The following is a 26,826-nucleotide window of genomic DNA, read 5'->3' as shown; positions in this document are numbered from 1 at the left end:
AGAATCGATAGAGTCGATAGAATAGAATAGAAGGGAGAGATAGGAAGAAATGGGGTAAAGTAGAGAGAATTAGAAGGATGTGCCTTATTAAATCGATAAAATTTTATTAAAATTTTCTAATTTCGATGAAAAAAGACGATTTTTATTAATAATTTCATTAATATAATAGATATTGTATTAAAATATATATAAAAGTATAAATTACTTTTATTAAATATAATAATTTAGTATTTACCCCCTTTATTAACTTTTTGTTTTTAATCTTTTTCGTTTTTTATATTTTTTGAGCCTTTTTTATTAGTATATAGTTCTACTTAATCTACTCCTCTATATATATTTCTTTAATCTCTTTATTAAAATTCAATTATATATTAGTAATTAACGGTTCCTTTATTAATTTCTTAATATATTTTATTATATTATACTTTTCTAACTAGTTTCTAAATATTTTCTAAAGGTTTATAATAATTATAGATAGGTCGCCCGCGCTAGGGATTTTTACTAGCGATATTACAACGGCGATTATAAATTGCTTAATAACGTCGGTTACTTTTATTTTTTATTTACGGGATAGTAGGGTCGAATAGGTATTATTAAATAGTATTTTAACAAGGGTATTCGAGGAGGAGGTAATAATAGAACTTAAATTAGGGTCAGTTATTATATATCGTTTTATTATAAGGGTTATTTTTTTTTCGGTTGCGGTAAGGAGGTTAATAAATTCGTTATCGTCGTTCTTATTATCCCCCTCCTCCCCCTCTTCATTATTATTAAAAATTTTGAAGTATTAATTATCCCTAATAATAGGTATTGAATTCTTTTAATTCTCTTACGTTTTTGATAGTTCCGCAATATTTAAGCTTATTATCCGTTCGCGAAAAAAGATATTCTTATATACTTTTTTATTTCTTAAAAATTGGGTACGAAATTTTACAATATTATTACTTAGGGTATTATACACTATGTTAAATCGATTTTATATATTATTATTAACGATAAGTATTATAATTCTATAATTATAATCTACCCTAGAATATTCTATTAAGGTTTTAAATTATTAAAATCGTTTCCTCTTAGTATTTTACTTATTAGAAATCGTCGACAGCTTTTAATTAAATTGGGGATAGGCTTTATCCGCGCGTTTTTTTATTTAGATTCAGATTAGTACGTACGTTTTACACTTTATATTAGCGAATACTTTTTTATTCTTATATTAGAAGAATTAGAGTATGAATTAAGTAGTTATTCTTTTAGTATAAGTAACTTTCTTTTTCTTAATAATAAGTTAGCCGCTTAGTAGTAAAATTACCCACTTCCCCTTCTCCTTCCCACTCCCTTTAATTGGAGTAGGAGTAAGTATAGCGATAGGTATAGTAGATTAATTAGGATTAATAATAGTATTAAACGAAGTAATATTAGTAAATATGGGATTTAAGGATATAATATTAGTAATAAGGGTTTTTAATAATTCCTTTTCCTTATAGAAAGAGGTAGTGAAAGAAATAAGATAGATAGGGTAGTTGGTTACCGTATTAGCAATAATTTCGCTATTGTAGTTACTTAAAGATTCGAGTTTATTATCGTTGGCTTTTTCCTTAGAATTAAAAAGTTTATTACTAATATTATATAGCGGTCCCTCCCAGTTAGCCGCTATAATAACTAAATTAATAATATCGTTTTATATCGCTATAGTCATAGATATTATAATTAGTAATATTATTATAGTAACGAAATATACCTAGTAAATATTATTATATATTCTGCTAAGATATAGGGCTTCCCCTACTTCCCCTTACGAAGGCGGTTAGTCGGACTTAGCGATGCTAAGATAAAGAGGGTAAGCCTCTATAGTAGATACGAGAATGTAGACCTTATACGGTACGGTTACATCGCCACAGAGTGGAGGCACATTAAGAAGGTTACAAAATCCCTTAACTTTCATCTCCATAACGCTGCTCAGCGGGCACTCGATCAGGGCCTTACGGGCTCTTCCTTCACCGGCTTTCCCTCTACAATCTCCCCATCCACAGGGTCTTCCTCCGCACTCTCTTCACTCGATTCCACCTCGAAGCTCACTGTCTTCAGCGGCGATGGTTTCTTTGGCTGCAACGTCAACACCTCCCACAAGCATGTTGTCCGCAGACGTTGGGTTGCAAAGAAATCTGTTCCCAGCCTAGAAGGCCCAATGAGAGTTGCGCAACCAACAACATGATTCTTGCTAAACCTGAATCCCCTGGTTGTAGAACTAGACGGTAATGTCGACGAGGAGTCCCGCCATGAGAAGTAGAAATGGGCTGGAGACTCAAAATGATTTTGGAAGAGAAGCTGAGAAGGTTCCTGGATCATGCTGTATTTTTGATTTGAACGTTTTTTTCTTCCTTCCTCCTGTGTACCTCTATACGCGAAGAAAAAGCTAAGAGAACGTCAAGGGGTGCTCTAGGAAGTAGCCACCATTCTCCTTTCTCTCTTTGTGAGGTTGTTGGATGTTGAAAGTGGACCAACGAGGGGTGGAGGGGTCAAGGGACAAGGGTGCAGAACTCCCCCACTACCCCCACCAAACCCCACCACCACACCCTATGATCCGGACTGTCGGGTTCCACTTGCCAACTACACTTCACCTCATCAACAATGGAAACAATTTCTTCGGTCATGATCTTGACCAAGGTGCACTGTGAGTAAGTCTGAACATATGTATGAGTCAACTACTGAAGGTTTGCTTAAGAATTCGGTGTTTACTGGTGAAACTCGGAAGCAGGTACCTTCTATGACTCCTTTCTGCTAGCAAGATTATGTTAGAATTTTGTGTGTTTGATGGATGATGTCAGGCCTTGGACTGGTTCTTGACTGGCATTTGTCGATGACAAGTTCCTGTTGTTAGCAAGCAGAAGCTCTGCGGATTGAGCATCACGTATAACTACGTGCTTTGAGACAACTTCCCTTGCTTTGTCTTTTGGTTGGTAAAGTCATCGACTTTCGACACATCAGGCTTGGCTGTCGATTCAAGGACAGGCGTGAGATGCAGAGCATGTATGCGTTAGGCGCACTTACGTAAAGGCGAGGGTCAAAACAGTCGTCTAAGAGTAATGTTATATACAGAAGGCCTCGTTCGAATGGTCAATATGGGCAGTTTGGAGTACGAAACTAGTATGGTCCTAAATACAAGGTCTTGTGATTGGAGAATTCGGGGATTCATTGCGTCAACCAAGTTGAACTGTTGAAGGGTGGCTCGCCAAGTCAAATTGGACCGCATTCGAGCGCATAGTAGTCAAAGACCTCTCTATGCAAAAAAGACGGGATGCAGTGCGGTGAGTCCTGCCCTTCGTTCAAGTCCCACCCGTGTTTGTGACCCCGCTTTTGCCAGCCGGACGCACAACCCGACCGGGACACGCGGTTCCAAGGTCCGAGATTTGTCTGGTCTCGCCAACTTTTTTGACAAGCCCTCATCTTTCATCACCACCCTTCTCTGCTCTTTTTCCCAACCCATCGCTCTCTTCACAACCACCAGTCGCTTCGCTGTGCAACCAAGCCCACAGTCTTTCTTGCTCGATCCAATCAAACGCGCAGAGAACCACGGCGCCAGATTACGCCATGTCCGAAGGAAGCGAGACAACAAGAATCCGCGACGAAGCAGTGCCAGCAGTGGGTCAGGCCGCGCAAGGGAGCACTGCTCTAAAGCGCAGCAAAAAGGGCTGTAAGTGCTGCCCCAAAACCTGTTTATCGACCTGTCCTCTTCACCAGTGCTACCTGTTCAATTACCTGTCAAAGTCGCATTAACATTGTTCGGACAACTCGAAATGGCAAGGCCAAACTAACAATGGTTTTGAACAGCGCCTTACTATTTCCGCGGAACGGTACGAATCGCACCAAGCAGGGAAGCGGCCCTACGAGAGGCCCTGGAAGCTATGAAATTTGTCTCGACAGCACAGAAAACACAACTGTGCATTTTCGCAGACGGCTCCTTCGACCAAACCACAAAGGACGGAGGTTACGCGCTGGCGCACACGGGCTTTGCACCTGCGCCTAGTGAGGCAAGCGTCGAGCGACAGGTAGCCAAAGGATGGAGCGCCATACCTGTCACAAACAGCCCAACGTGTGAGGGGCTTGCCATTGCCCAGTCTTTCAAGGAAGCAATGAAGGAGCTCACGATTTTGGAGAAACGTGTAGCAACCCGGCCTGTCGATACAGCCAGTGCTGGAGGTCGCATGGAGGCTTCGGTAATAACATTTTCCGACTCGAAAACCGTTCTTGAGGCAACAAAGAGGGGAAAGTTCCCGAAAAGCATGAAACACATGGGCCATGCCATCATCAAATTTTCGGAGGAGTTGAAAGAGAAATTCCGTGGACCCAGATCCAGACTGAAGGTGAACCTAGTGGTTCACTGGATACCTGGCCACTACCACACAGTTATGCCCTTGCATAGCGTGGCAGACAGGCTGTCGCGCAAGTGCCGACAGGATAGGCAGCCGTTCCTCCTTGTAGACGACACATACGTTCAGTAGAATGGAGCGGATGGCGTTTACGAGGAGGTCAAATCCGCAAAGCGATACAAAGAAGAAAGGCTCATGCAATGGCGAGAGAGGGAGCAGCAGGAGTGGGAAGAGCCGCAGTCACACCAGCCTGTCGAAGAAGACCAACCGGAAGGTCAACAACTTTACCAACAGGAATGGCACAACCAGATGCAGCAGTATTACCAGCAGAATGCCAATTACTGGCAGCAGCTAAGCCGCTGGCAGGACTGGCAGAGAGCCCACGGGCACCAAGCGGGCCAGTGGTACTGGGATGGCAATGCCAACCAGTGGGTTTGGCAGTGGGACTACCAGAGGCCCGGCGAGACTGGTAACGGCCAGCCGCCATCCTAGAAGGCTTTTTTCTCGTGTTCTTTTTCCAAGATGTGGAGAAGACAGGGCTGTATGTCGGGGTCAATTTTTCTTGTTCACGGATAGGCGTGTGAGAAGTGTCTCAGAACTCTCAGTTGGGCCAGCTTCATTAGCTGTTGTGTACGAAGTATGTACTCAATGTGTACTTCTGTTAGGATATTGTTTGGGTTGCCAAGGGGCTTAAATGGATGTTACAACATTATGGGTACCCCTCGGCGTTTTGTTTGCTTCTTCTATTTAGGTACCAAGTCCGAATCCAAACTAGTAACTGGCAAGTGCCAAAACCGTAACAAGCAACGGTAACTTTCTCACTAAGATGAGCTCGTCCTCATTCGCAGCGCCGGTTGCCGCGCTGGACCACCCCATCATGAACAACATGATGAAGGAGTTAGTGGCGATGGGCGACCCCTTAGAGGGCTATACATCGGCGCCAATAACGTATACCAGCGTTTTGTCGTCAGATAAGTACAACGATGAGCTTCATCGATATTGGTATGTGGCCTGCCAGATATGTCTGGACTACGGACCACAAGGTCAAGAACTGGGACGCTGCGGCACTCGATATCGCAGACCGACAGAACGCCCACAGCATGACACTTGCGGTGCGGGCCATCGTCGAGCTCTTCCGTATTGTAAAGCGCGAAGATGAGGTTCACCGGCAAATTCTCACCTTCTCCGTCTCGCACGACCACCACGTCGCCACTTCAAAGAACACACCCGAGCCGGCCAAGGGTTTTTATCAGGACTGCCTAATCTTTTATGCAGATGACGAGGAGACCATCATGATGCCGCAGGATGAAGAGATTTTCCGATCCTCGCGGATCTTAAAAAGCTGACCACCGTGGATGCCCAAATCCAACTCTATGTTGGGTTCGGTAAGCGCCACAGGGATGGTCACCAGGAAGCCATCAACAGGCGCCGTTTTCCGCGTGTTGGTGGTAGCGGCTGATCGAGCTAGAGTCCGACTGTGACCCTCTAAGCCGGCATATCTGGAGATCCTAGGGTTGTGTATTAGTGTCGTTGTTCGCCAGGCTGTAGTCGGCAGGGGTATATTTTGGTGGATGTACCTTTGGACGCTTCAAGCTACATGAGTAGCTCCCTGACGAGACTCTCTAAACGCTTAGTCACGGTGCCGAGCTCCTTCTCCACCTCGATGGTACACAGCGCTTGTTTGCGAGATGTAGCGAGTTTAACTTGTAGACTCATGACTTCGTGTTGAAGGGTGGGCTGGGGGATGGTGCGCTTGAGGTAAAATTGTTGTTTGGGATTTGGTTTAACACAAAGTAGAATGTGCGCTCATTTTTTTGTGCGGTCAAACTTTTGTGCGGCACTCGGCTAAGGAACGAAAAGTATCTATTGACGGAAGGAACGAAGGGAAGCTCTACGGCGAGTTTGCTTCTCCTCCCCCGGCCCACGTTCGTAAGCTGGTGACGGTCCGTCGGATCACGAATGTCGACAAAGCTCACCGTAATTACATCAAACTCACTGTTGACGGCTGGACTGTCGGTGTCAAGCGTCCCAGCAAGGTCGATTTTAGGGCCGGTGACCGCTATATCTTCATGGAGCCGGATACTCTCCTCCCTGCCGACCATCCCGCAACGACATCGATCTTCTGCCGCATCCAATCTACGATGGCGTCGACCTGTAATTGTCGGAACGAAACCGTGTCCGATGTATCCGATCCCTGCCGCTCACACCGCATCAGAATACCAACAGGAGCTTGGGAAGGCATCGCAGTAGCATCGACCTCGCTATTGCTGAGTCTCTTCGACTTCGCTCAAGGACAATCTATCAAGATTTGGAGGACAATCTGTCCACATAATTCGCATTCGCCCCAACGGCCCCATCCTCAATTCAAAAAGTTGTTCGCTCAGGCCGGTAACCCCATCACTTACAAAGGCCGCTTTCTGCGTCTTTACGGATGCCGGACATTTTACTACGGAGAGAGCTAACACTGCTACCGTCGAAAAGGACAGCGACGACGAACCCCTCCCGGCCGAGTCCATCACGCCTCAGGCAAAGCGCGTGACCCCCATAAAATCGGATGGTTTTCCCACCCCGTCCTCTCTTCGTTATGGCCGAAATCTCCCTCCGATTCCGGTCACGCCACTGAACATTTCCACCGCGCCAAAGTAGCAACAGTGGACAGAAGTCAGAAAGTCTCTTACCTGAACGTGTAGGTGTGGTCCCCAGAACCCCGAGGGAATGCTCAACATGAACTTTGCCGGGACCCTTGCTCCCAATGTGAACCCTAGACAACTCGGTACCCGGTAGAGGTATTTTCGGTTCCAAATGGACCACATTCAACCGCGACATTACTCCATATCCCTCTGGTTGCTCTTTTGTCCCCGACGTCATTCCTAGAACATATCAACGGAGATGGCGAAGATGAGTGCAAGCGTTCAGGTCAATGTTTCAAGAAGCAAAGCACAACGGGAAACGTGTTTTAGCTAGATATATTGCTTTGAAGGAAGCACGGGGACCCGGGCGGAGGTTGTACTTCAGCGGCGAGCCGCTACTGAAAAGGCCCTTGATGGAGTTGCGCTTCTGGCTGGACTTGCCGAAATCCTGGAGGAAGGTGTCCCTCCAGTGCTGAAAATCGGCCACTATGGTCCGCAGACCGGTTACCGAGAGCCCGAGAGATGTCACCTCCTCCTTCACCTTGTCGAACGAGGCCTTGGTGACGAAGTTTCCGGTAGGGAGAACGGGGACGACGGGAGCAACGGGCTGTATAGGAGTAGCAATAGGGGCAGGGCCAGCGGCGGTGTTGGGGCCCGGGGAGGCGGTCCCTGTTCCATGTCCTCAAGAGACTGGTTAAAGTGCTTGAACCATGCTTCTGGGTCTGGGTGGTTGGCGAACTTTTCGGCCAAACCATTTACATGCTTCCACCAGGTCTTGTGGATTTGCGTCATCGATTTGTCGACGTTTTCCTTGACCGGGTCCATGTTTGGGGCGGCATTTCAACCCAATGTCCCAGATCGTGATGAAGATGACCCCTCCGAATGACCACCACAACGATTCCAGCCTATGGCACCTCCCATGGCACCTCCGCCCATACCTCGACGTCATCGTCCTCTGGCGGGGGTAGGGCCGGCGAAAGTGTTGGGGCCTATGAGGCGGGTGAGAGCATCGGCGTCGAAGCGGCCGCGACGCATTATGCGAGGGACGTGCTCGATGATCTCATTCATAGAGATCATGTCGTTACGGGCGGCAGCGTCTACACCCTTGGCCTTCGAGTCAGGTTAGCCCAGCGACTGCTAGTCGCGGTAGACTTAGCATTCAGTTACCGAAACGCGTTTGAACATGCCCCTGGAGAATACCCTTCGCCAAACCGGCATGATCGCGATGCTCCTGCCCGCCACGATGAGATGCTACCCCGGCGTGAGGGCGGCCATCGTCTGCATTTGGGACAGCAATATCCAGCCACTGATCGGTAATAGGATGAGAGAAATCGTGAGATATCATCGTTATCGAAGCCGTTAAATTTTATAATGCGAGCAAGTCGGATATGCTGCGTCCCATCACATACGACCAGCTCACTTTGAGGGCATATGGGGTCATTGCTCAGTACTTGAATACTACTCATGTCCTCTACTCCTATTTCGGTGACTTGCAACGCACTCAGCAGGCCGTAATCCAAAGCATCAAACCAGCCGGCCCCCGTGTCGTCGTGCCGTCAGCCACGGTGGATTTGACCGACCAGGAAGACAAAGCTGTGGCCAAAAGGCAGAGAACCGCGTCCGGCCCGGCCGCCCGGGCCGGGAACTGCGCGAGACGTTCGATGCCATGGCGCTCAACTTCAAGCAACAGCTTTTGTAGTCTGAGGAGTGACCTGGAGGAGTTGAATTCTCTTCTCGAAAGATAACATATACATGTTTTCATTATACACGCGTTGCCAAAGAGAAACCCTACCCACGAATTCCACGTTCAGACACACCGAAGTTCTACAAGCACACACCATTCCATACAAAACCCTTAGTCTTAACAACCCCTGAAAGCCCGGGATCCGCAATCATAACCACATTGGAAACCGGCGGTTTTGTCACTGGAATTTTGATCATTGCCATGTACAAGACATTGCACACCCCACCAACCTGGAACGAACTCCTCGACCATTCATGCCATCACTAACATACCTGACCGAGGCTCTGACTCTGAGTAAGCATATACCTAGTTTCCAGGACTAACAGTCTAACTTCGGAGTCTCTCTCCATCCACCTTTTAGCCCCGGAATAAAACCTGTCGAAAAAGATGGACGGACACGGTGGTGGCCTGATGTTGCCCTATCACCCGTGGCTCGGGTGTAGTGCGTTGCATTGACTCATAATCGTGCTCGCTGTTGCTGTACCCATCCTCCCACGAGAACTTGCGCGGGCTGGAGAACAGAGGCTTCGGCTTTCATCCCTCTTGGCAGGATATTACTCGGTTCGGGGCGGGCGCACGAAGGGCAGGAACCAGCTGCTGAGCGTAAGACCAGTCTTGATAACCCCCGAGGAAGTCGTTCGGCTCATCGTACTGCTGCTCGTTTTCGTGCTTGATGGTGCCTGGCCTCACAGCAACCCCTTCGCCGCGTCATACAGCTCCCATCCCTAGTCGGCCATCTCCTGTTCGGGATGGGGGATGACGGCGGGCGTGCGGGCAGGGCCCTCCGGCCAGGGACCGGCTGCTGGGACGTAAGCTTGAGGCACCGGTCCTTGATAACCGGCTTGGCTGGGATGCAGTGGGGTGCCGGGATCCAGCGGCCAAGGCCTACCTAGAGGTAGATAACGACGGAAAGGCAAACCCCGCGTCAAAGACGAAGGGATAGCACGAGAAGAAAGTTCAAAACGGGTACCTGTATACAGCATGTGCGCCTTTACCTTGGGCCGGATCACATCCTACTGGCCCAGAACACCTTCGGAATTATCCCGACTCAAGGATTGTGTTGGGCATGTCGAGTACACCATCTTTCATCATGTCATGCGAAAAGAAGTTTGTGGGTGTCGGTTTCAACTTTCCAGGTTGCGATGATGCGTTCTGTTTGACAGCACAGCTGTTATATACCCTTCACTATGCTGGAACAGGAAAGGAATATGTCTTTTTTGGTGAGTGCCGATGCATCCCAGGATGTTTTTGGGATCTTTGGGAGTTTCAAAGAGGCAACGTTGCATCGAACTGACGGACAAACCGGGAAGATAAGACCGGGTATGACTGGGAAAGAATGCAAAAGGAACAGGCGCACTCAAAGAGCCAGTCCAATGCTTCCGTTCTTCGAAACCTCGGATGGAAGACCCACTCGAAGCCTTTTCAGATGGACAGCCAGCGTCTGAATAAGTCCATTCACCGCTATCCCAATCATGCCCGGTGGGGAAAGCTGTCGGAGTGAAGGGAGGCAGTTACGTCGGATGAGAACTTGCTCGGGCCCTCCTTCCTCCACATCACCCGCCCAACGCAAATTCTTTTCCCACATTTCAGGTCCTAAAAATTTCTTCCACCTTTCAAAACAGGTAACTTGTTGTGGACAAAACCCGGAAATCGTCAACTCCGTGACACATCGCCAGATGATCTCGACACAATTTCTGCACGTCTACCCTCCGATTCACTCCCATTCTTCCTAGCGCGCAACCAGGCGCAACCACTATTACATTTTTTTTTCGGCTATCAATCTGGTAGCACAACCAGCACGAACAATGGACGTCGAAACCAACCGAAATTTGCGTCCGAGAAGCCCGCACAACTACAAGCAGGATGCTTTGTATGGGGCAATCATTGTCGGCACGGTTCTCTCGTCCCTTTCCCTTGCCCTCCGGATATATGCCAGGCGCAGCACCAGGACCGCAAAGCACTGGCGACGCGATGACTGGCTCATGTTCTTCGGTCTGCTGTGGAGCTTCGGTGTTATCGCCGCCCTAGCACACGGTTTGACCGTCGGACTGGGCGATCAGGCGTTGCCGAAGACGGATCACGACAAACTCTGGCTCCCAAGATCCAATGCAGCCATGTTGATGTTCCAGAACTTGTGCGTCTTTTGCGTCAAGGCGTCAATTCTCGACTTCAATACCAGCATCTTCCGTGGAAGTATGTTTCGGAAGGTGGCATGCGCGGTCTTCATTGTAACTGCCGTCAACTCTTTCACCGGCTTGTTGATCGCACTTTTACAGGAGATTGCTGTCTGTCCGCGACCTGACGGGAAATGTTTTGGCGAGAGCAAATTCGTTGTTCCACTCACAACTGGAATTATATCGACAGTATGCGACATCGTCATATACGCCATGCCAATACCAGTCCTGGCAAAACTCGGCGTGGACAGAAGGACTCGGATTGGTCTTTGCTGTGTGTTCCTCTTGGGCCTTCTTTGCATTGCTACAAGCTTTGCTCGGTGGGCTGCAATGATCCAAGACCACCCCATGGATCCAGTCACCATGCGTAAGTGCCCCCTTTCCCTCATATTCTAACCCTACATGAGCATGTACCTGACTATGCCACCCACTGAACAGCGAGTGACATTCGCATCGGGCTCTGGACGTACGTTGAGTTGTCGGCAGGCATCACCTGTGGCAACCTTCCTATCCTGGCGCCAATGTTTGGCTGCGTTGGCCCACGGCGCGGAAGAGGAACAGGTCGGTCGACCCCGCATCTCACGTCGAATTTTAACATTCCTTTTCAACGAAGTCACCAAGCGTTGAACCGCCCGGTCGAGCAGCAATCCCGTGATAATGCTGCAAACAACTCTGAACAAGCCAGGTCGTCGCTGCGGAAGACGGAAGCGCCCTCACCTTTGCACCTCTCTTTGACTGGGAGCGACATCGAGCTGAATGTTCTGTCGGTGCCAGCGGCGAGCAGTGCAAGCACAATGTCAGCGGAGCCACCCCAGACTCTTACCAGGTGTTCAAGTCAAAGGCTGTCGTCGGTTTTGGACAGGAGGAGGAGCAGAGCCGGGTTCGAATCGTTGGGTTGAACAGGCGAACATCATCGGAAGAAGAAGATTTCAAGAATACAGTGAACTGATTGTGGGAGTGCAAGAACAGCGGGATACAAATGACACTGCACAGGAGCTACGGACATCAGTCTGTTCAACTTCGGAATGCATCGCTCATTTTCTCGAATCCCAGCTGATGTTAGGATATATCATGACACCGCGAGCTCTCCACACCAACCCAAGGATCTGGCGAGCGTGTTGAAGTACATCGCCCAACCAATCACACCACACGGCTACTTCGAGCCAAATAGCCACGATCCTCAAAGCCTCTGTCGCCAGGTGAACCACCCGATGACCTCTCTCGTCCACGCAGGGCAGACAAGTCCTTCTATACTCACTTCAACTCCGAAAGCAACGCACACGGCACAATCACAACCCGAAAATTCATTTCCTTCCGCACAGCATCGTCGCAAACTTACTCCGAGCCGTCTTATCGCGGCACTTACTTGGAAGTGGTGTTGGAAGTGGTGTTGGAAGTGGTGCTAGAAGAGGGTAAGAGCGACGTGGAGGTTGCCTCCTTGATCTCCCTCTCTTTGTTGCTCTCAAATGAGGGGAACTGAGTGTAGGTGGACGTGGACGACGAGGAGCCGGATGTTCCTGAGGTGGAGGACGAAGAGCCAGTGGTACCGCTGGTAGTACCGCTGGTAGTTCCGTAGGTGTTATTGCTAGAAGATGTGTTAAGTGGTTGTTCCACAAAGAAGAGTTGGAAGCGGGTTATTGTGGAGATATGAGGGGGGCAGAGATGTTGTTGAAGGTCAAGTGACGGTCAATGATAACGGAAGGGGACAACAGGAGCCGAGAAGAAGTAGGGCAGTGGGAGATGGGAGACAAACCCAGAAATGTTTGAAGTTTGGTTGTGGTTAAGGGAACCGTAATTGACAAGTGTTGATGCGTTGTGTTTGAGGGAACTGTGATTGACAAGTGTTAATTTGCTTCGTTGTTTCTGTTTTGTTGTGTTGATGAGTGAGCAAGAAGGAGCAAGTGCTGTTGAACTGCTCTCTTTATGTCTTTTCTGGTACTGTTGCACCGGTCACACTTTCATGGAAGCAGCTATCAGGAGCCATGCTCCACGATTCAGCATCTCGAACTGTTGTGGTTATGTGGTCGTTGAAGACACACGATCGTAAGAGTTTGGGTTTGGCATTGCAGGTTTGTTCTCAGTTTTCTGTTCTAGCCTGTGAAGACTGGCTGATTGCGGACTCTGGTGTTGCCAAACTCGAAGATCCAGGCGTGAGAAGGTGAGGGATGGAGGTCTGGTTCTCTTAGAGCCGCACTTGTGGTTGGAGTTTGGGCAGAGCAACAATTTGTCGCTTACGTGTTCTTTGCTCTTTTGTCCTTCTCATTCTTTCCTTCCACATCTTCTACCCTGGGCTGGCATGAAAGTCTTCATGCTCAATCAGTTTGGAAAGCATCTCAGGGTGATGGTCTAGATTGTTGTGCTTTTATTCCTCGCCTGACACCACCGGTGCGGGAAGTCCTGTCCCATAGGAAACAGCAAAGTCAAATTCCACCGAGTTACAATCAATGTTGGTTTGTTGTTGGCTGTGTTCTTCAGGTGAACGCCGGTATAAAGAGCCCGAAAGCCTAGTATCTGCTTTGAGTCAAGGGTTATAGTGCCCAGATACCAGACCTAATTTCCCAGAATATCGCAGTTGAACTTCAAGAGGCTGACTGCTATCGTTCTTGCAACATGACGTTCAGCGCTGGAACAGACTGGTTGCCGAATGGGCTTCAATTCTCGGATCATCAACATAATTTGCGTCTATGGTTACAGCCGCTACCGAAGGATGGGGCAGATGCCTCTATTTTCAATGCTCCTCTTGAGGATTGTTTTGGTAGAATACCTGTACAGGAAGACAACAAACAATTGAAAGCCTATCTCCGAATTCCATTTGTTGATAACCTGCAAGACAAGAATCTTTGGGGATATGGACCCCCCACGACTCTTTACATCGAATCACTTGGCGCTCCAAAGGGGATCTTGGAGAAAATTGTAGACACGTGGAAAATCCCGAGGAGGCTCTTTGACGCGATCCAGAAGCCCGGGTCCTTCCCGCCGTTTTCATTCTTTGAAGAGGACCAGAACTTGCATATCGCGTTCAGATGGTCCTCAACTCCAGGATCTTATCTTATATTCCTTGGCTCAACTTCTTCCGTCCGCTGTATGCGTACCCATGAATTCACTAACGACGTCCGCACCGTCTACCAGTTCCGCAGCGTCTTGTCCCATCGGGGTGTTCTTACACCCACATGGAATGCGGATGTGATGAAGGGCGGCGAAGACGTCTTTGGCCGGACGGAATACTCACCTTCGAAGATGGTTGTCATGATGCTGGACCAGTGTGAGAAGCATCTTGAGAGCGCCATACAGAAGCGGGCTGAGAAGGTTGAAGAGATACAAGGCCTTCTATCCTCTGTGCAGGCAAAATCTCCTGCTTCAGGTGATGTTCGTCCTTTTGAACTGTACGCACGATACAGGGATCTTACCACTTCACTCTTTACTCTGAGGAACTCCTGCCGTAATCTCATGGAGATTTGCTCTGGGTTCGTGGCCGCTTCTAAGACTGCAATCTTGTCCAAACCCAGCGGCGATAGCCGCCTGTTCGATTTGAAGCTTTTGCGGGACGGCATCGAAAGAACACATTCCCGGCTGAAGTTTCACCTCAACAGGATCCATTACCTCGAGAACATACACATTCAATCCACGAAGAGCATGGCTGCCATCAAGCAACTTCTGTTCTCGGATCAAAACCGCTAGGTGGGAAGATGTCAGAAAGCAGCAACATTACATACGCATGGCACGCATGGCGAGAAAGAAACTGGAATGCCGAGGTTTCTCATATTGGCGTTCATGCAACAAGGAGGTTACCTAAGGGAAGCTAAAGATGAAGGACTGTAGAATCTGTTAGAACTAGCTGGTGTCGAGGGAAGGGTACATGGGCTTCAACTGGTGTAGCGTAGACAGAGCGGGATAGACACTCGTCACTCGCTGATGTAGAGGACACTGAGCACGATGAAAAGATGCAACATACAACAGGCTTCAGAACACTTTCCACTACGCCATTTGTGACTGTACCAGTGATAAAAGGGAAATCCTACCCACACACACCCCTTGCCTACACGCACACACCTTTTCCAGCCGTAATTATTATAACATTTTATAGTGGCCCTCTAACGCTACGAAACTTAGAGCAGTCGAGTACAAGAATCCTAACAATTCTTAAAGCTTTTTGTGTTCCTATTACTCTCTTAAAGACTCGTACGCTAACCTTCTCAGTTGCATTCATAGTGCCAGTTTGTGCAGCTACCCTCCAAGCACTATGTTTTGAGGACTTTTAGATACATTGAGACCTTAAATAGAGGCTTTCTTCTTAATGATCGGGACCTGAAAGTTTGTAGGGGAGAAGATGTGATTTATGATGGAGAACTTATGATGTTGAAAAAGGTGTGTGCGTGTAAGAAAAGGGTGTGTGTGGGTAGGGCTTCGCGAAGAAGTAAATGCATCCATTGAAATGTCTGAAGCATCTCGTCCAATCGGGGCTCGAAGTGGGAGCCATGTTTGAACCCTTTTCTTCCTCGCGGTCAAACATTGACACCACAAGAGGCTTGATTCCTCATGACAACTATGAGCATGACAACCAAGGGCAAGAACTCTAGTGTCATGATCTCGTACCCGGAGCGGATTGAGTTTGACTAGCTTGCTTGCTGTGGGCTCTACTAGCACTGTCTGCAATGTCAAGAGGAAGCAAGCGCGGTTTGTGACGCATCAGTTTTGTGTTTGGGAGGGAAAGGCAAAGGATTCATCTGGAAGAAACTCAAAAGCAGACACATCGTCAAAACACACTTAGCAACAACAAACTGCGGAGACAAAGACCATAGTTCTGCTGTATAAAGATCCTCGCATTCTCTCTAAGACTCTGCGACTTGTTCCAGCCAAAGCCACCCACCCAACACTACCGACCATCCGTACGACTGATCAAAGAGAAGAGTAACCGAAGCAGACACAACACCCAGCAAAATCAAGCAGAAACTCACCTTCAACACCCACGATGCTCTTCACCAGCACCTTCGACTGGGTCCCCCGTGGCCTGACCTTCACCCCCACCACCGTCGACCCCGACCTGCACATCCACCACGGCGGCCCCATCGAACCCGACACCATCCCCTCGCGCTACCGAATCGAAACCAGAACTCCCAACCCCTCTTACCTCACGCCCTCCCTCTGGATCGAGAGCATGATGAGCATCGTCACCCAACCCTCCAAATCCCTCATCCTCCTCGAGTCCAGTGGCCCGGAAGAACCCGGATTTGCTGCCCCCTACGATGTCATCCGCGCTGCTTTCAAGTCATTGGGGCTCAGGAGAGAGCAGGTAAGGAGAGTTATCGGCAAGAGCGGATCACTGACGGATTATTTCTTTTCTGAGACGGTGAGCGATGCGAGCGTTGAGCTTGCGTTTCGCTGGACTTCGATGCCAGGGTGTTATGTTATCTTCTTTGGAAGGTTTACCACGAGACTGGAGATGGGGGCGGAGGGGACGAAGAGGATGGTTGGTGTTGTTTCTCATCGAGGATTTCTTCCTATTTCTTTCGATAAAGCTGGTGTGGACACCAGAGAGGAGAAGACGCACGCGATAGAGTCTGACTATTTAATGGTGGCGCTGGACAAGCATGCCGAGGAACTAGACGAAAACCCGATGAGGGTGTTCACCGTCCTGATTCAGCTGTGTGTATACCACTTGGATGAAGAGATCCATGAGCTTGGCGTAAGGATAGATGGCACACCAATCGAAGCTTTTGCACAGGTGTCAAAGGAGATGGCGCCGGAGATTTGCGGCCTGAGGAAGGCTTGTAATGATCTCTTGGTTATCTGTGGCGGGTATTTGCATGCAGCAAATATCTAAACTGAAGGGGACAAGTACCCTGACGTACGTGGATGGATTGCGGAAGGATGTTCATGGGATTAGAATGTTGGTTGAACTGCGCTTGGAGAAATTGAACTACGTTGATGGGGTTTGTAGCCGTATGGTGATGGGTGCGGATTCAGGGAGGCGCAACAGGTTGATGGAGTGTTGAGTGGTGGATCTGGAGAAGTCAAGTAGTAGGCTGGTGACGAGAGACGAGAACAAGAAAGACTTTACCGGAGAGAAAAACTTCATCTATGAGAGCTCGCGGCCACTTGGGCAAGTCGTGAAATGACTGAGAAGAGTGTCTCGCAAGAACAACTCATGAAAGATCGCGCAATGGCTGGACGAGGAAAGAACAGCAACAACATCCAAACAGGCAAGTACCTACTCCAACAATCTGTTAGAAGGGGTAGTAGAGCGATCATTTTTACCATACTTAAGCATGGACCTCACTAACAGAGGTACATCCGTGGCCCCTTGAGACGTCCTCCCTTGATCCTTCCTCTTCCAGATCATAAATCTCGGGTGGCACTGCATTCACAATGCCAGCGCACAGCCCCTTTTCTCAGTCTGCGAATTGTGTAGGACCTTCGCACACCACGATGCTACTACAATGCCGTCCCCAGAGCAAAACATGCTGTTGAGAGAATTGCCAAGGGGGACTAGGTCTGATGGAGAAGCGGAAGCGATGCTTGACGTTGGGCTGTGGTGGTGGGTGCCGAAGACCCTCGGTGGTGGAGGTTAGTGTGGTACGTTGGGACGAGGGGGACACTCCAGAATCCTGACAAAAGGAAACATCTTGAAAAACTGGAATACCATATTTGCGTATCCTCCGCGCCGTCCCAAGAGATTATATGTCGGATAAAGCTTGTCGAAGCAGAAGAGGTGATACAAAAACATCAAGTGTCTTCATCTTCGAGCAGGAGCGACTTAACAAAGAGCTTAACTTACCGCACCACCCCTTTTGTCTACGCGCACCATTTTTTTCTTGCCGCACCATATATTAGCTGTTATAATTATAAGCCGTTTTCCTATAGAAATTTTGGTATTTTCAATGTTTTGAATATTATAGTATACTAAATTACAATATGGTGCGCTAAGTCAAAGGTGGTGCGCTAAATCATTTGGTAATATTTTCTAATATTAAATATAGGAAAGTAATAATTTCGTAATATTTACGTAGTATTAAGGCTCTATTTAAGGCTCTATTAAGGCTCTATACGGTTTTGTAAAGTTTAATTGAATTTTTTATTCGTCGTTTATAACTATAGAATTTAACCTATTATCCGGCTATATTTTATACAGATTAGGGTCTTCTACGTAATTTTCTAACGGGTACGTTTACCGCTCCTCTTCGTTTGTAGCCTCCTTTTCCCTCCTTTTAATTATAACCCGCCTCCTCTATTCTATTATAATATAATTTAGAATAGTAAGGTATTCCTTCTTAATATTATTGACGTCGATAATAGAATTTAACGGGAAGTTTAGTAGACAGTTTGGTTTTAGTTCTAGAGTAGGGCGTTTACGGAAAGTATATACTAGGCGGTTAGAGGAGGCAGTTAGAATTAGAACTCTCGCTTTACCTCCCCTCGTTTTATTTAATTCTTTAAATTTACCCCTTTCGTATTTTAATGCTTAATTTAGCTATTAGGTATTATTATTAATAATAATATAATTCCCTTCGCTAGTAGCCGCCTTTCGCTCGTTGGCCGCTTCCTCCTTATTAATTTTATCTAACGCTTCTAAATTGGGTCTAAAGATTTCAATTCGAAAGTAATTACGTTTTGTAGCCCTTAGGATACAGCTACTTCTTTTAATTTGCATTATATTGCGGGGACCCCTCCTACTAAACGAAGCGGGCTTTAATTCTAGTATAATTATTTCGTTATTAAACGGACCGTGCTTATTCTTGGGGCGCCCTTTAGGTACTACTTTTATTATAAATACTATATAAAAGTAAGGATCTCTATTATCAAAAGCCTCTTCTAAATATTACAAAAGATTATAATTAACAGTATTAATTAACGCTTTCTTAGGATTTTCTTTATTATACCGCTTTAATAATTCGTACATATAAAGTAACCTATATTAGATTATAAAGTATTATTATAGGTAAGTAAATTTTAGGGGTAAGGATTCTTCGTAATTCGTATAATATAAGAAGCCTTCTTATATTCTTCTATAAGTAAGTCTAACCCCTAGTTAGTAATTTAGAGCTTATAGTTACTTAATTAGTCGATTTTAATATAATCGTAGCGAACCTAGGTATTAAACGTAACGATACCCTCTTTATACGAATTATACTATTTTTTAATAATTATTTTAATTATATAATATATTTTATTAAAATCCGTATACACTAATAATCCCTCTACCTTAATACTAGCGTTAATCGACTTATTTAGGGAGATTATCCTATAATTATAATTAGGGAGCCGTTTAGTATAGTAATTAACCTACTCTCTTTTATAGGGTATAAATTCGTTATTGATATATTTGAGTAATCGAAGCTAAGTATCCTTAAAATTAGTATTTATAAATCGTTTCGCCTTATTAAAATTATATAGATTGTTGTTAAATATTATATATTATTAGTATATAAAAAAGGCGGTCTTCGTTTATATTACCTAAGCGGGTAGGGAGCTTATTTAAATTTACGTTTTAATAATTATACGAACTTTCTAATACGTTCGCTAGAGCTCTTCGAAATTTATAGTATTTAAGTTAAAATTATTATTATCGCTTTGCTAGAGCTAGGTAAATTAAGGTGGTTATTAGGAAGAAGAGGGTTGGGAGGAGGATTAGGCTAGTTAAATTTAAATTAATTAAAATTAGGAGTTACGCTTACCCTTTTAAGAGCCGCGCCCTCTTTAGGAACCGCGCCTACCCCTCTAATTACTACCCTTCTGTACCTTTACCTTCTTCTTCCCCTTCTAATACTTCTTAAAAGCGGTAATAACGTTATTATTAAAATATTATATATACCGTTGCCGCCTTATATTATTAAAAGTAGTATTTAGTATAACGATAAATTAGGGGTTACTATTTATAATAATAATATAAAACCGCCTAATCTTTATATCCGCTATTATATTCCGTAATTATTCAAAATATTATTTAATACCCCCCTCCTTGAATTCGTCGTTAATTAGGTATTAAAAGACCGGAATAATTATATATATAGAAATTATAATGACCCTTATAATTAACAGCTTATAAAATTTATTGGTTTTATAGGTCGTATTAATTATTAAAACGCTAGGGAATTGCTTCCAAAGCTTAAATTGCTTTATAAGGACCTAGAAGGCGGTATTGAATACTTAGTTATTATCTTCGTTTTTTTGGATATTAACCGCGGCGTAGGTAATCATTTTCTCCTTTTAATTATATTCCTACTCTTCGTTTAATATTTATACGAAGTTTTAAATATCTGTATAATTAGCTTTTTATTCTCTACGGGCGTAGTACTATATATTAGAATAATTTTTCGAATTGAGTAGGAGGTTTAGATATTTTCGCTTTATAAGTTACTTTACGGTACAGATCGTTAACTTTCTCTACGTAAGGAGATTATAGATATATTCCTTTTATTTGTCCGTAATTACTAAATAATAGTGGGGAAAACGGCTATCGAAGGAGTAGGAAGGTAATTATAATATTCGAAGTTAATAGGTATAATTATAAATATATTATTACTAATACGCTGAATAAAGAATTTAAATAAGTAATACTATATATTCTTTTTTAACCCGCGGCGACGGTAGCGAGTCTATATAGGTACGGGGTATTCGCGGCGCTTAATATACTTATATTATATATCCGCTATCGTAAAGAATTTAATGCCGTTAATAAAGCGAGAGTGTAGTTTAACTAATCCTATATAGTAACGAAATCCGAAATTGTAAATAGTAGTTTATATCGTCAAACTCTATACAGCACCTATAAAAAAGAATTTATTATTTATATCAATAGATTCGATCGGTTCGTTTAGGGTAGCGGTAGCTTTATTAATTTCGATAATTTCGACGGAAGCCTCGTTTAAGGAAGGAGAGGAATTAAGGGTATAGTCGCGGTCTCTAATATTGTTAGGGGAGGGATTAAAGAAATAATCGCGGGTAGTAGTAGTATAGAAGCTACTTATAGAAGAAGCTCGAGATAATTAAAATATTATAAAAATATAAGTAATTAAGTACGATTAAATACAAAGTACGAGCGCTTTAATATTAATTATTCGATTAAGCGCGGTCGATTTAGGGGCGTTCTATATAATCGGTTTAGGGTATATAGTAATATTGTATTATTATTGTATAGAAACGTAGCCTCGACTATACAGAAAATATCATACATAAAAATCGCTAAGTTTTTTCGTTAATATGGCTAAATGTTTAAAATATTTTATGGGCTGGTTTTACTATATAAAACGTGGAGTTTTATATGTTAGCTGTTATCGGCTGTTATATAGGGCAACCATGGTGCGGCAAGTTAAAATGTGGTATGCGTAGACAAAAGGAGTAGTGCGGTAAGTTAAGCTCTTAACAAAAGTGGAACCTCCTGTACCCCAGATTCCGGCCAGCCAGCCGCCAACCTCTCCCGGCCAAGACGCCGCGATGACACCCCAACCCCGAACACAACTAAAACAGCATGGCTATAGCATACCATCATATAATTAGTCTTATTTACTTAGCTACCTACGTATAGCCCTTGCGTTTCTCTTTGTACCTGCGGGTCCAAATGGTTGTGACATCCCCACCACACTCACCCACCCACCAACCCTAATGTCACACCATTTGGACCCACAGGGTACAAAGAGATTGCGCCACGTGTGGCGGCGGAGCGGATGGGGGCTGACATCGGAGCACGACTATTATGAGAGACTACATATAATGGCATCGTAGCATTCCTAGCCTCGCACCTGTCTCCGGATCATGAAAATATCCCCCATATCTGTCTCTCAAAGACACCGTCCCAAAAATAGAGTGATGGTCCACCAGTCTCGGAGACAAAGAGGATCTGGTGAGTGGAGGTGCAAAGAAGGTTCGTGGAGCCTCACTCGCAAATGCAGCCATGGGAATAGGCTGGGGCTGTTTTGCGAGAATGCCACCTTGTAATCATCCGAAAGAGGACGTTACCACCGAGTAGTCACCGCCCGTCACTAGGGCACGGTTTCATTCTGATTTTTGTTCGTGGAGATCTCGTCCGGCACGAAGCGACGCCGCGTGGGCGTCGCCCAGTCGCTTCTGTTGCTCAGTTCTCCAGACTCCAGACTCGGCCCTATCCGGGATCCGGAGTCAGCCCGAAATAGGAAGTGGGAGTACTACCGTTCCGTCGCGTGGCCACATGCACACCCCCTTGTCCCTTCTGTCCCCCTTGTTCCGGAAACCGGGGAACTTGAATCGTGCAAGACAAAGTCGAACATTGGAACGATGAAAGGGGTCACCGCCATGCTAATGGTGATACTATTGGTAATTGTTAGGCCAGTGCAGGATGAGTGGCCTGGCGGCTAGGACATGTAGCAGTGGCATTGAAGTAGATAGTATTGAACAAAATGCATTTCGATCCTCACATGGATTCTTACTTGTATCGTTTCATATCTTTACATATATATTGAGGGTTTCTCTCTCTTTTTCTTTATTCCCTTTTTTCTTTAATTAATAAGTTTATTACTATTCTCTTATACTTTATTTATATTTACTCTATTTACTTCGATAAGTTATAAGACCAGTATATATACGTAATAAATTAAATCCTTGCCTACCTTTCATTTATTATTTTTATTTTATATCTTTCTTACTTCGCGATAATTTCACCTTTACTTTACGCTAAAGCTAGGACTTTATAATTATTAAAGGCCGCCGCGTATATAGCTAATGAAATACTAAGAGTATAGACTATATATTTACCCTACTTTCCTAATCTTCCAAATAATTTAATTTAAAATATTAAATTTTGCTTCCGCGCTATATAAATCCTATTTACGTAGAGATAACTTATTCTAAAATATTAAAATTAAATTATTTTAATTAAGTTTCTATGATAAATTTATTACGAACAAGCGTACGCGTTTTATTTACTTTATATTATTGTAATAGAAGTATATCTCGACCGACTAATTTTCGACTGACTGATTCTCTCTTTTTTGTTACCGGACCCGAAACCGAATTATTACCGCTGGTATCGCTACCGTTACGACCGCTATAATACTAAAATCCCTTAATAAAATAAAACGCCCAGCGTTTCGGTATTCTAATTACAATTATCCGGGCCCCGACCGTTTTAATTACCGCTACCGAATCTGTAAATATTTATAATATAATTTACAGCCCCGCGTCCGGCCCTTTACGGTTATTCGATATTTAAATTACGATAATTTCTTAAAATTAATAGAAGAAATTACTAATAATATATTCTCTATAAAAATATAAGAATAAAATTCTTTTTTTTTGACTTCCGTTAAAATTACTTTCGCATCATTCTTTAAATTTATTAATATTATCTTTATTTTTACTATCGCCCCTAAATCCCTTAAATATTTAAGGACTCTCTATTATTTTGTTAGTACTACTATTGCCCTCGCCTATCCCGCCTTCGTATTTTAATACCCAAGGATTATTTGATATAACTAAATTATGAATTACTACGGATTTTAACGCTATTACTAACTATAAGTCTTATATTAAATATTAATGGCTACGAATAGCTTACTATTTTAAATAATATTATTAATAAGGCTAAATAAGACTGGGATATTCGTAGTTATATCCGTATTACGAACTTTAATATTACCCTTACGGGCGATATTCCCCCTTTATAGAATCTTTTTTAGAACGATAATAATTACTATAAATTTTATATTAATTAGGGCACCTATTAATTACAATTTATTAACATTATTTTTACTCTTACTAATAAAAATCTTCGCCTTCTATTCGAATCTTCCGAATTACCTTTAGATCTAATCTATACAATTTTTCAAGCTCTCGAACGCCTTACAAATATAATTTAAATTAACGGTTAAATAAAACCTTTTTACTAGAAATTAATTTAATAATAGGAAACTATTTTACTTTCTTAATTCAATAGTATTATTAATTACTCTAAAGAATATACTAATATTTATAATACTATAATTTAATTCAATAAATCCCTAGAACTCCCCGAACTATTTTTAATTTTACGTTTTTATAAGGGTTAGGAGGCTAGTACTAATAATTTAAAGAAAACCTTTTTTAAAATAGCCACGTCCTAGCTATCCGAACCAGAAATATTATTATTATATTAAATATTTCCCTATTTATAATTATATTTAGAGAAACTCTATTTTTACGGCCATGTTTCTCTATCTGTACCGTACTCCACTTTTTTCCCTCACTTCTAACCCTAACCCTGCAGCCGCGCATTGACCCCGCCTTAAATTCCAACGCATTCGCATTCCCGACAGGGCATTCGCGCCCACGAACAGCGCATTCGCATTCCCGATAAGGTATTCGTATTACTATATAGAGTATTTGTATATTCTTTATGTTGCAGGTCAATTGTAGATGCTGTCGCATATTAATTTCTATCGTATATCAATTTTTTTCGTTATTTCAATCGCTTTCGAGGAAGAAATGCCTTATCGGGCGTCGGGGTTGTAAATACGTTATTTAGGGCTGTAAATACGCTATTCGGGGTTGTAAATGCCCTATCGGGAATGCGAATGTCCTATCAGCGAAGTAAATGCGTTAATTAAATAATAGAAAAGTAGAGAGCGGAATGTAGCGCTTTTAATTAGTCGGATGAGGTGGAGTACGGTACAGATAGAGAAACATGGCCGTGTAGATAGAGTTTCTCTATATTTAATGCCTAATCTTTGAATCCGAACGCCGGAATTATAATGAAGGAACAATCCTTTATATTACTAAAGCGGTTACTATAAAGCAATTTAAATGAAAAATTAAATAATCCTTTTATATTATATATAACGACCCTAAATATAATAATAATTGCTATTTTAAATAATATTCTGAATTACGGGAATAATCTAAGGAATTTCGTTTAAGGAAATATATATTTAAAAACCCTAAAACTTTTTAAAAAGACTCTATTAATAAATAATAATATAATTACTTATCGGCCGGAAATATTAATTTAAATACTTTTAATACAAATAGATTTAATAATTTATTTTTTATTAACGATTCTGACGAGCCCCCGGCTAAGCGCCCCTCTATCTAGGAATCTCCTTGTTTAATTAATTTACCAAATTAGGCCGAATTAATTAGTATTAAACTTTCTTTAGAACGGTTGGACGTAACGGCGGTATATAATATATTTCCCGCCGTTATTAGACCCCCTAAAGGGTCCTCCCTTAATTTCATTATTACTGCTTTATCCGCCGCTAATAATACGGATAATCTTTTAAATTCTTTAAAAAACTTTTATATTATTAATACGGGTGCTACTAATTACCTCGTTTACTATACCGACGGCTTTATTTCTCTTCGCCCCTTTAACGGCCCCTTAATATTCGGTATTAATAATATTTCGTTTATACCTTCCTATATTAATATATTTAAAGCCCGGATAATTCTTAGCGGTAAGCCGGATTATTTCCTATTTACAAATATATATTTGTACTCTACGGCTACTTATAACTTTATTTCTATTTTCTAACTCTAACAAGTTAATATATTTTATAATATTGTAATATCAAATAGCCGTTTTATTACCTATTCTAATAATTAAGTTCGTTTTTCCGGCTTAAAGGTCGGAGGGCTATATTTCTTCAATTAAACAACATATTCTACTACTACCAGTATCGCTCTAAAAATATATTATCTATTTAATAAAGCTATATAATTATAATACTGACGGTTTAGCTATTTCGTCGAAGGGAATTTATAAACGCTATAAATAATCTTTATAAATATAAAACCTATTAAAATAGCCAACTTTTATAAAAGCTATATAACTGGCCGCTTTAAATAAATTCCCTATACTAGTTCTATTCGTCGTTGTCATGGAGCTAGCGCCCAGAAGGTAATCGCCTAGCTTGCACTGCCAGGCCTATGCCTGCCACGAGCTTGCCTGCCGCGAGCTTGCCTGCCGCGGGCTTGCCTGCCGCCTATAGTCTTAATATTTCTAGCACATTCTATATACTACCTCCAATCGTGTATTTAACTATAGGCTCTGTGCCGTACCGGTATAGATCTCCCTTTTCCCCTTTGTCGATTACTACAAGCTTCTTTTCAAGATTACTACTATACCTACCTAGTAGAACCCTTATATTATAATCGACCCTCTTTATTAATTTCCAACTCCCTTAAGCGGTACCCTAATTCTCTTGCCACCGTCTTATATTTTTCGAAACCCCGTCCGCTCGTTTCGATTAATACCGTCGTTTATTATTTCTAATTGCCCGAAAAATACGCCTATCTTCCTTAACTGTTACCGTCCCTATCGAATTTTTTCTTTCGTTATATCCCTTACGTAATCCTAGAATGCTAATGAACGCTAATAGTAATTTACTGTCGCTATTTAAACTCTTATTAACGAAATTAGGCGTTTTTGAATTACTGCCGGCACTTCCTAACCTAAGCCCATCCTTCCCTACTTCGATAAATTTACGGGCAATAGTAAGGATTTCGAAATATAGATCTATATAGCTAAAGTTAAATTTTATATTAATAGTCCTGCTATTAGTAATTTAGAGGCCTAATTCTATTACCTATATTCTAGGTTTTCACTGGCCGTCCGGAGGACCCTATTTTCGTTTATCTAATTGGTTAACTGGAACTTAGCCTAGTTATTTGAAAGATTTCGGGTTTTTTTTAGGGAAATTAATTTGGATAGGAAGGTCAGTTTTAAATTCTCAATATTGTAATAGAAATTTTGAAAACGTATTTCCTATTTCTTTATTTGTTTCGAAAAAGTTTTCTACTAGGTTAAAGCTAATACGTAGTTACACTAGGCTATTATTGATTCTTTAATAAATTCTTTCAATAACGAATAGTTTAACTAATTTAAGGAGAAATTAGACTTCTTAGAATAATATGTAAAATTCGCTACTTTCTTACGTAAATTTAATAGTAATAATTTTTTATTCCCG

At 43.3% G+C, this 26,826-nt stretch overlaps 6 protein-coding genes across 6 annotated transcripts; 5 read left to right on the top strand and 1 right to left on the bottom strand.

Moving 5' to 3' along the window:
- Positions 1–3,588: 3,588 nt before the first annotated feature.
- On the top strand, positions 3,589–4,859 carry B0H65DRAFT_527814 (uncharacterized protein; the record flags this gene model as incomplete). The annotated part of the gene is made up of 3 exons (XM_062828880.1): positions 3,589–3,691; positions 3,829–4,421; positions 4,500–4,859. 3 exons carry the CDS (start codon positions 3,589–3,591, stop codon positions 4,857–4,859), a joined length of 1,056 nt encoding a protein of 351 aa, XP_062681012.1.
- Positions 4,860–5,467: 608 nt separating this feature from the next.
- On the top strand, positions 5,468–5,713 carry B0H65DRAFT_429446 (uncharacterized protein; the record flags this gene model as incomplete). The annotated part of the gene is made up of 1 exon (XM_062824825.1): positions 5,468–5,713. One exon carries the CDS (start codon positions 5,468–5,470, stop codon positions 5,711–5,713), a length of 246 nt encoding a protein of 81 aa, XP_062681011.1.
- A 247-nt stretch (positions 5,714–5,960) lies between these two features.
- B0H65DRAFT_550388 (uncharacterized protein) lies at positions 5,961–7,822 on the bottom strand (the record flags this gene model as incomplete). Its single annotated transcript, XM_062829731.1, has 4 exons — positions 5,961–6,119; positions 6,263–6,458; positions 7,378–7,666; positions 7,750–7,822. 4 exons carry the CDS (start codon positions 7,820–7,822, stop codon positions 5,961–5,963), a joined length of 717 nt encoding a protein of 238 aa, XP_062681010.1.
- A 2,724-nt stretch (positions 7,823–10,546) lies between these two features.
- Positions 10,547–11,864, top strand: B0H65DRAFT_429023 (uncharacterized protein; the record flags this gene model as incomplete). Its single annotated transcript, XM_062824796.1, has 3 exons — positions 10,547–11,282; positions 11,354–11,480; positions 11,597–11,864. 3 exons carry the CDS (start codon positions 10,547–10,549, stop codon positions 11,862–11,864), a joined length of 1,131 nt encoding a protein of 376 aa, XP_062681009.1.
- Positions 11,865–13,525: 1,661 nt separating this feature from the next.
- On the top strand, positions 13,526–14,593 carry B0H65DRAFT_428785 (uncharacterized protein; the record flags this gene model as incomplete). The annotated part of the gene is made up of 1 exon (XM_062824785.1): positions 13,526–14,593. The coding sequence occupies one exon, from the start codon at positions 13,526–13,528 to the stop codon at positions 14,591–14,593; it is 1,068 nt and encodes a 355-aa protein (XP_062681008.1).
- A 178-nt stretch (positions 14,594–14,771) lies between these two features.
- On the top strand, positions 14,772–16,986 carry B0H65DRAFT_559247 (uncharacterized protein; the record flags this gene model as incomplete). The annotated part of the gene is made up of 2 exons (XM_062830124.1): positions 14,772–14,785; positions 15,899–16,986. The coding sequence occupies 2 exons, from the start codon at positions 14,772–14,774 to the stop codon at positions 16,734–16,736; spliced, it is 852 nt and encodes a 283-aa protein (XP_062681007.1). The 3' UTR covers positions 16,737–16,986.
- Between the last annotated feature and the right edge of the window lie 9,840 nt (positions 16,987–26,826).

Source organism: Neurospora tetraspora (genome assembly GCF_033439725.1).
Source record: "Neurospora tetraspora strain CBS 560.94 chromosome Unknown B0H65scaffold_5, whole genome shotgun sequence".
Classification (NCBI taxonomy): Eukaryota; Fungi; Ascomycota; class Sordariomycetes; order Sordariales; family Sordariaceae; genus Neurospora; species Neurospora tetraspora.
Note: the sequence above shows the minus strand (reverse complement) of the source record. Positions and strands in the feature narration are given on the sequence as shown.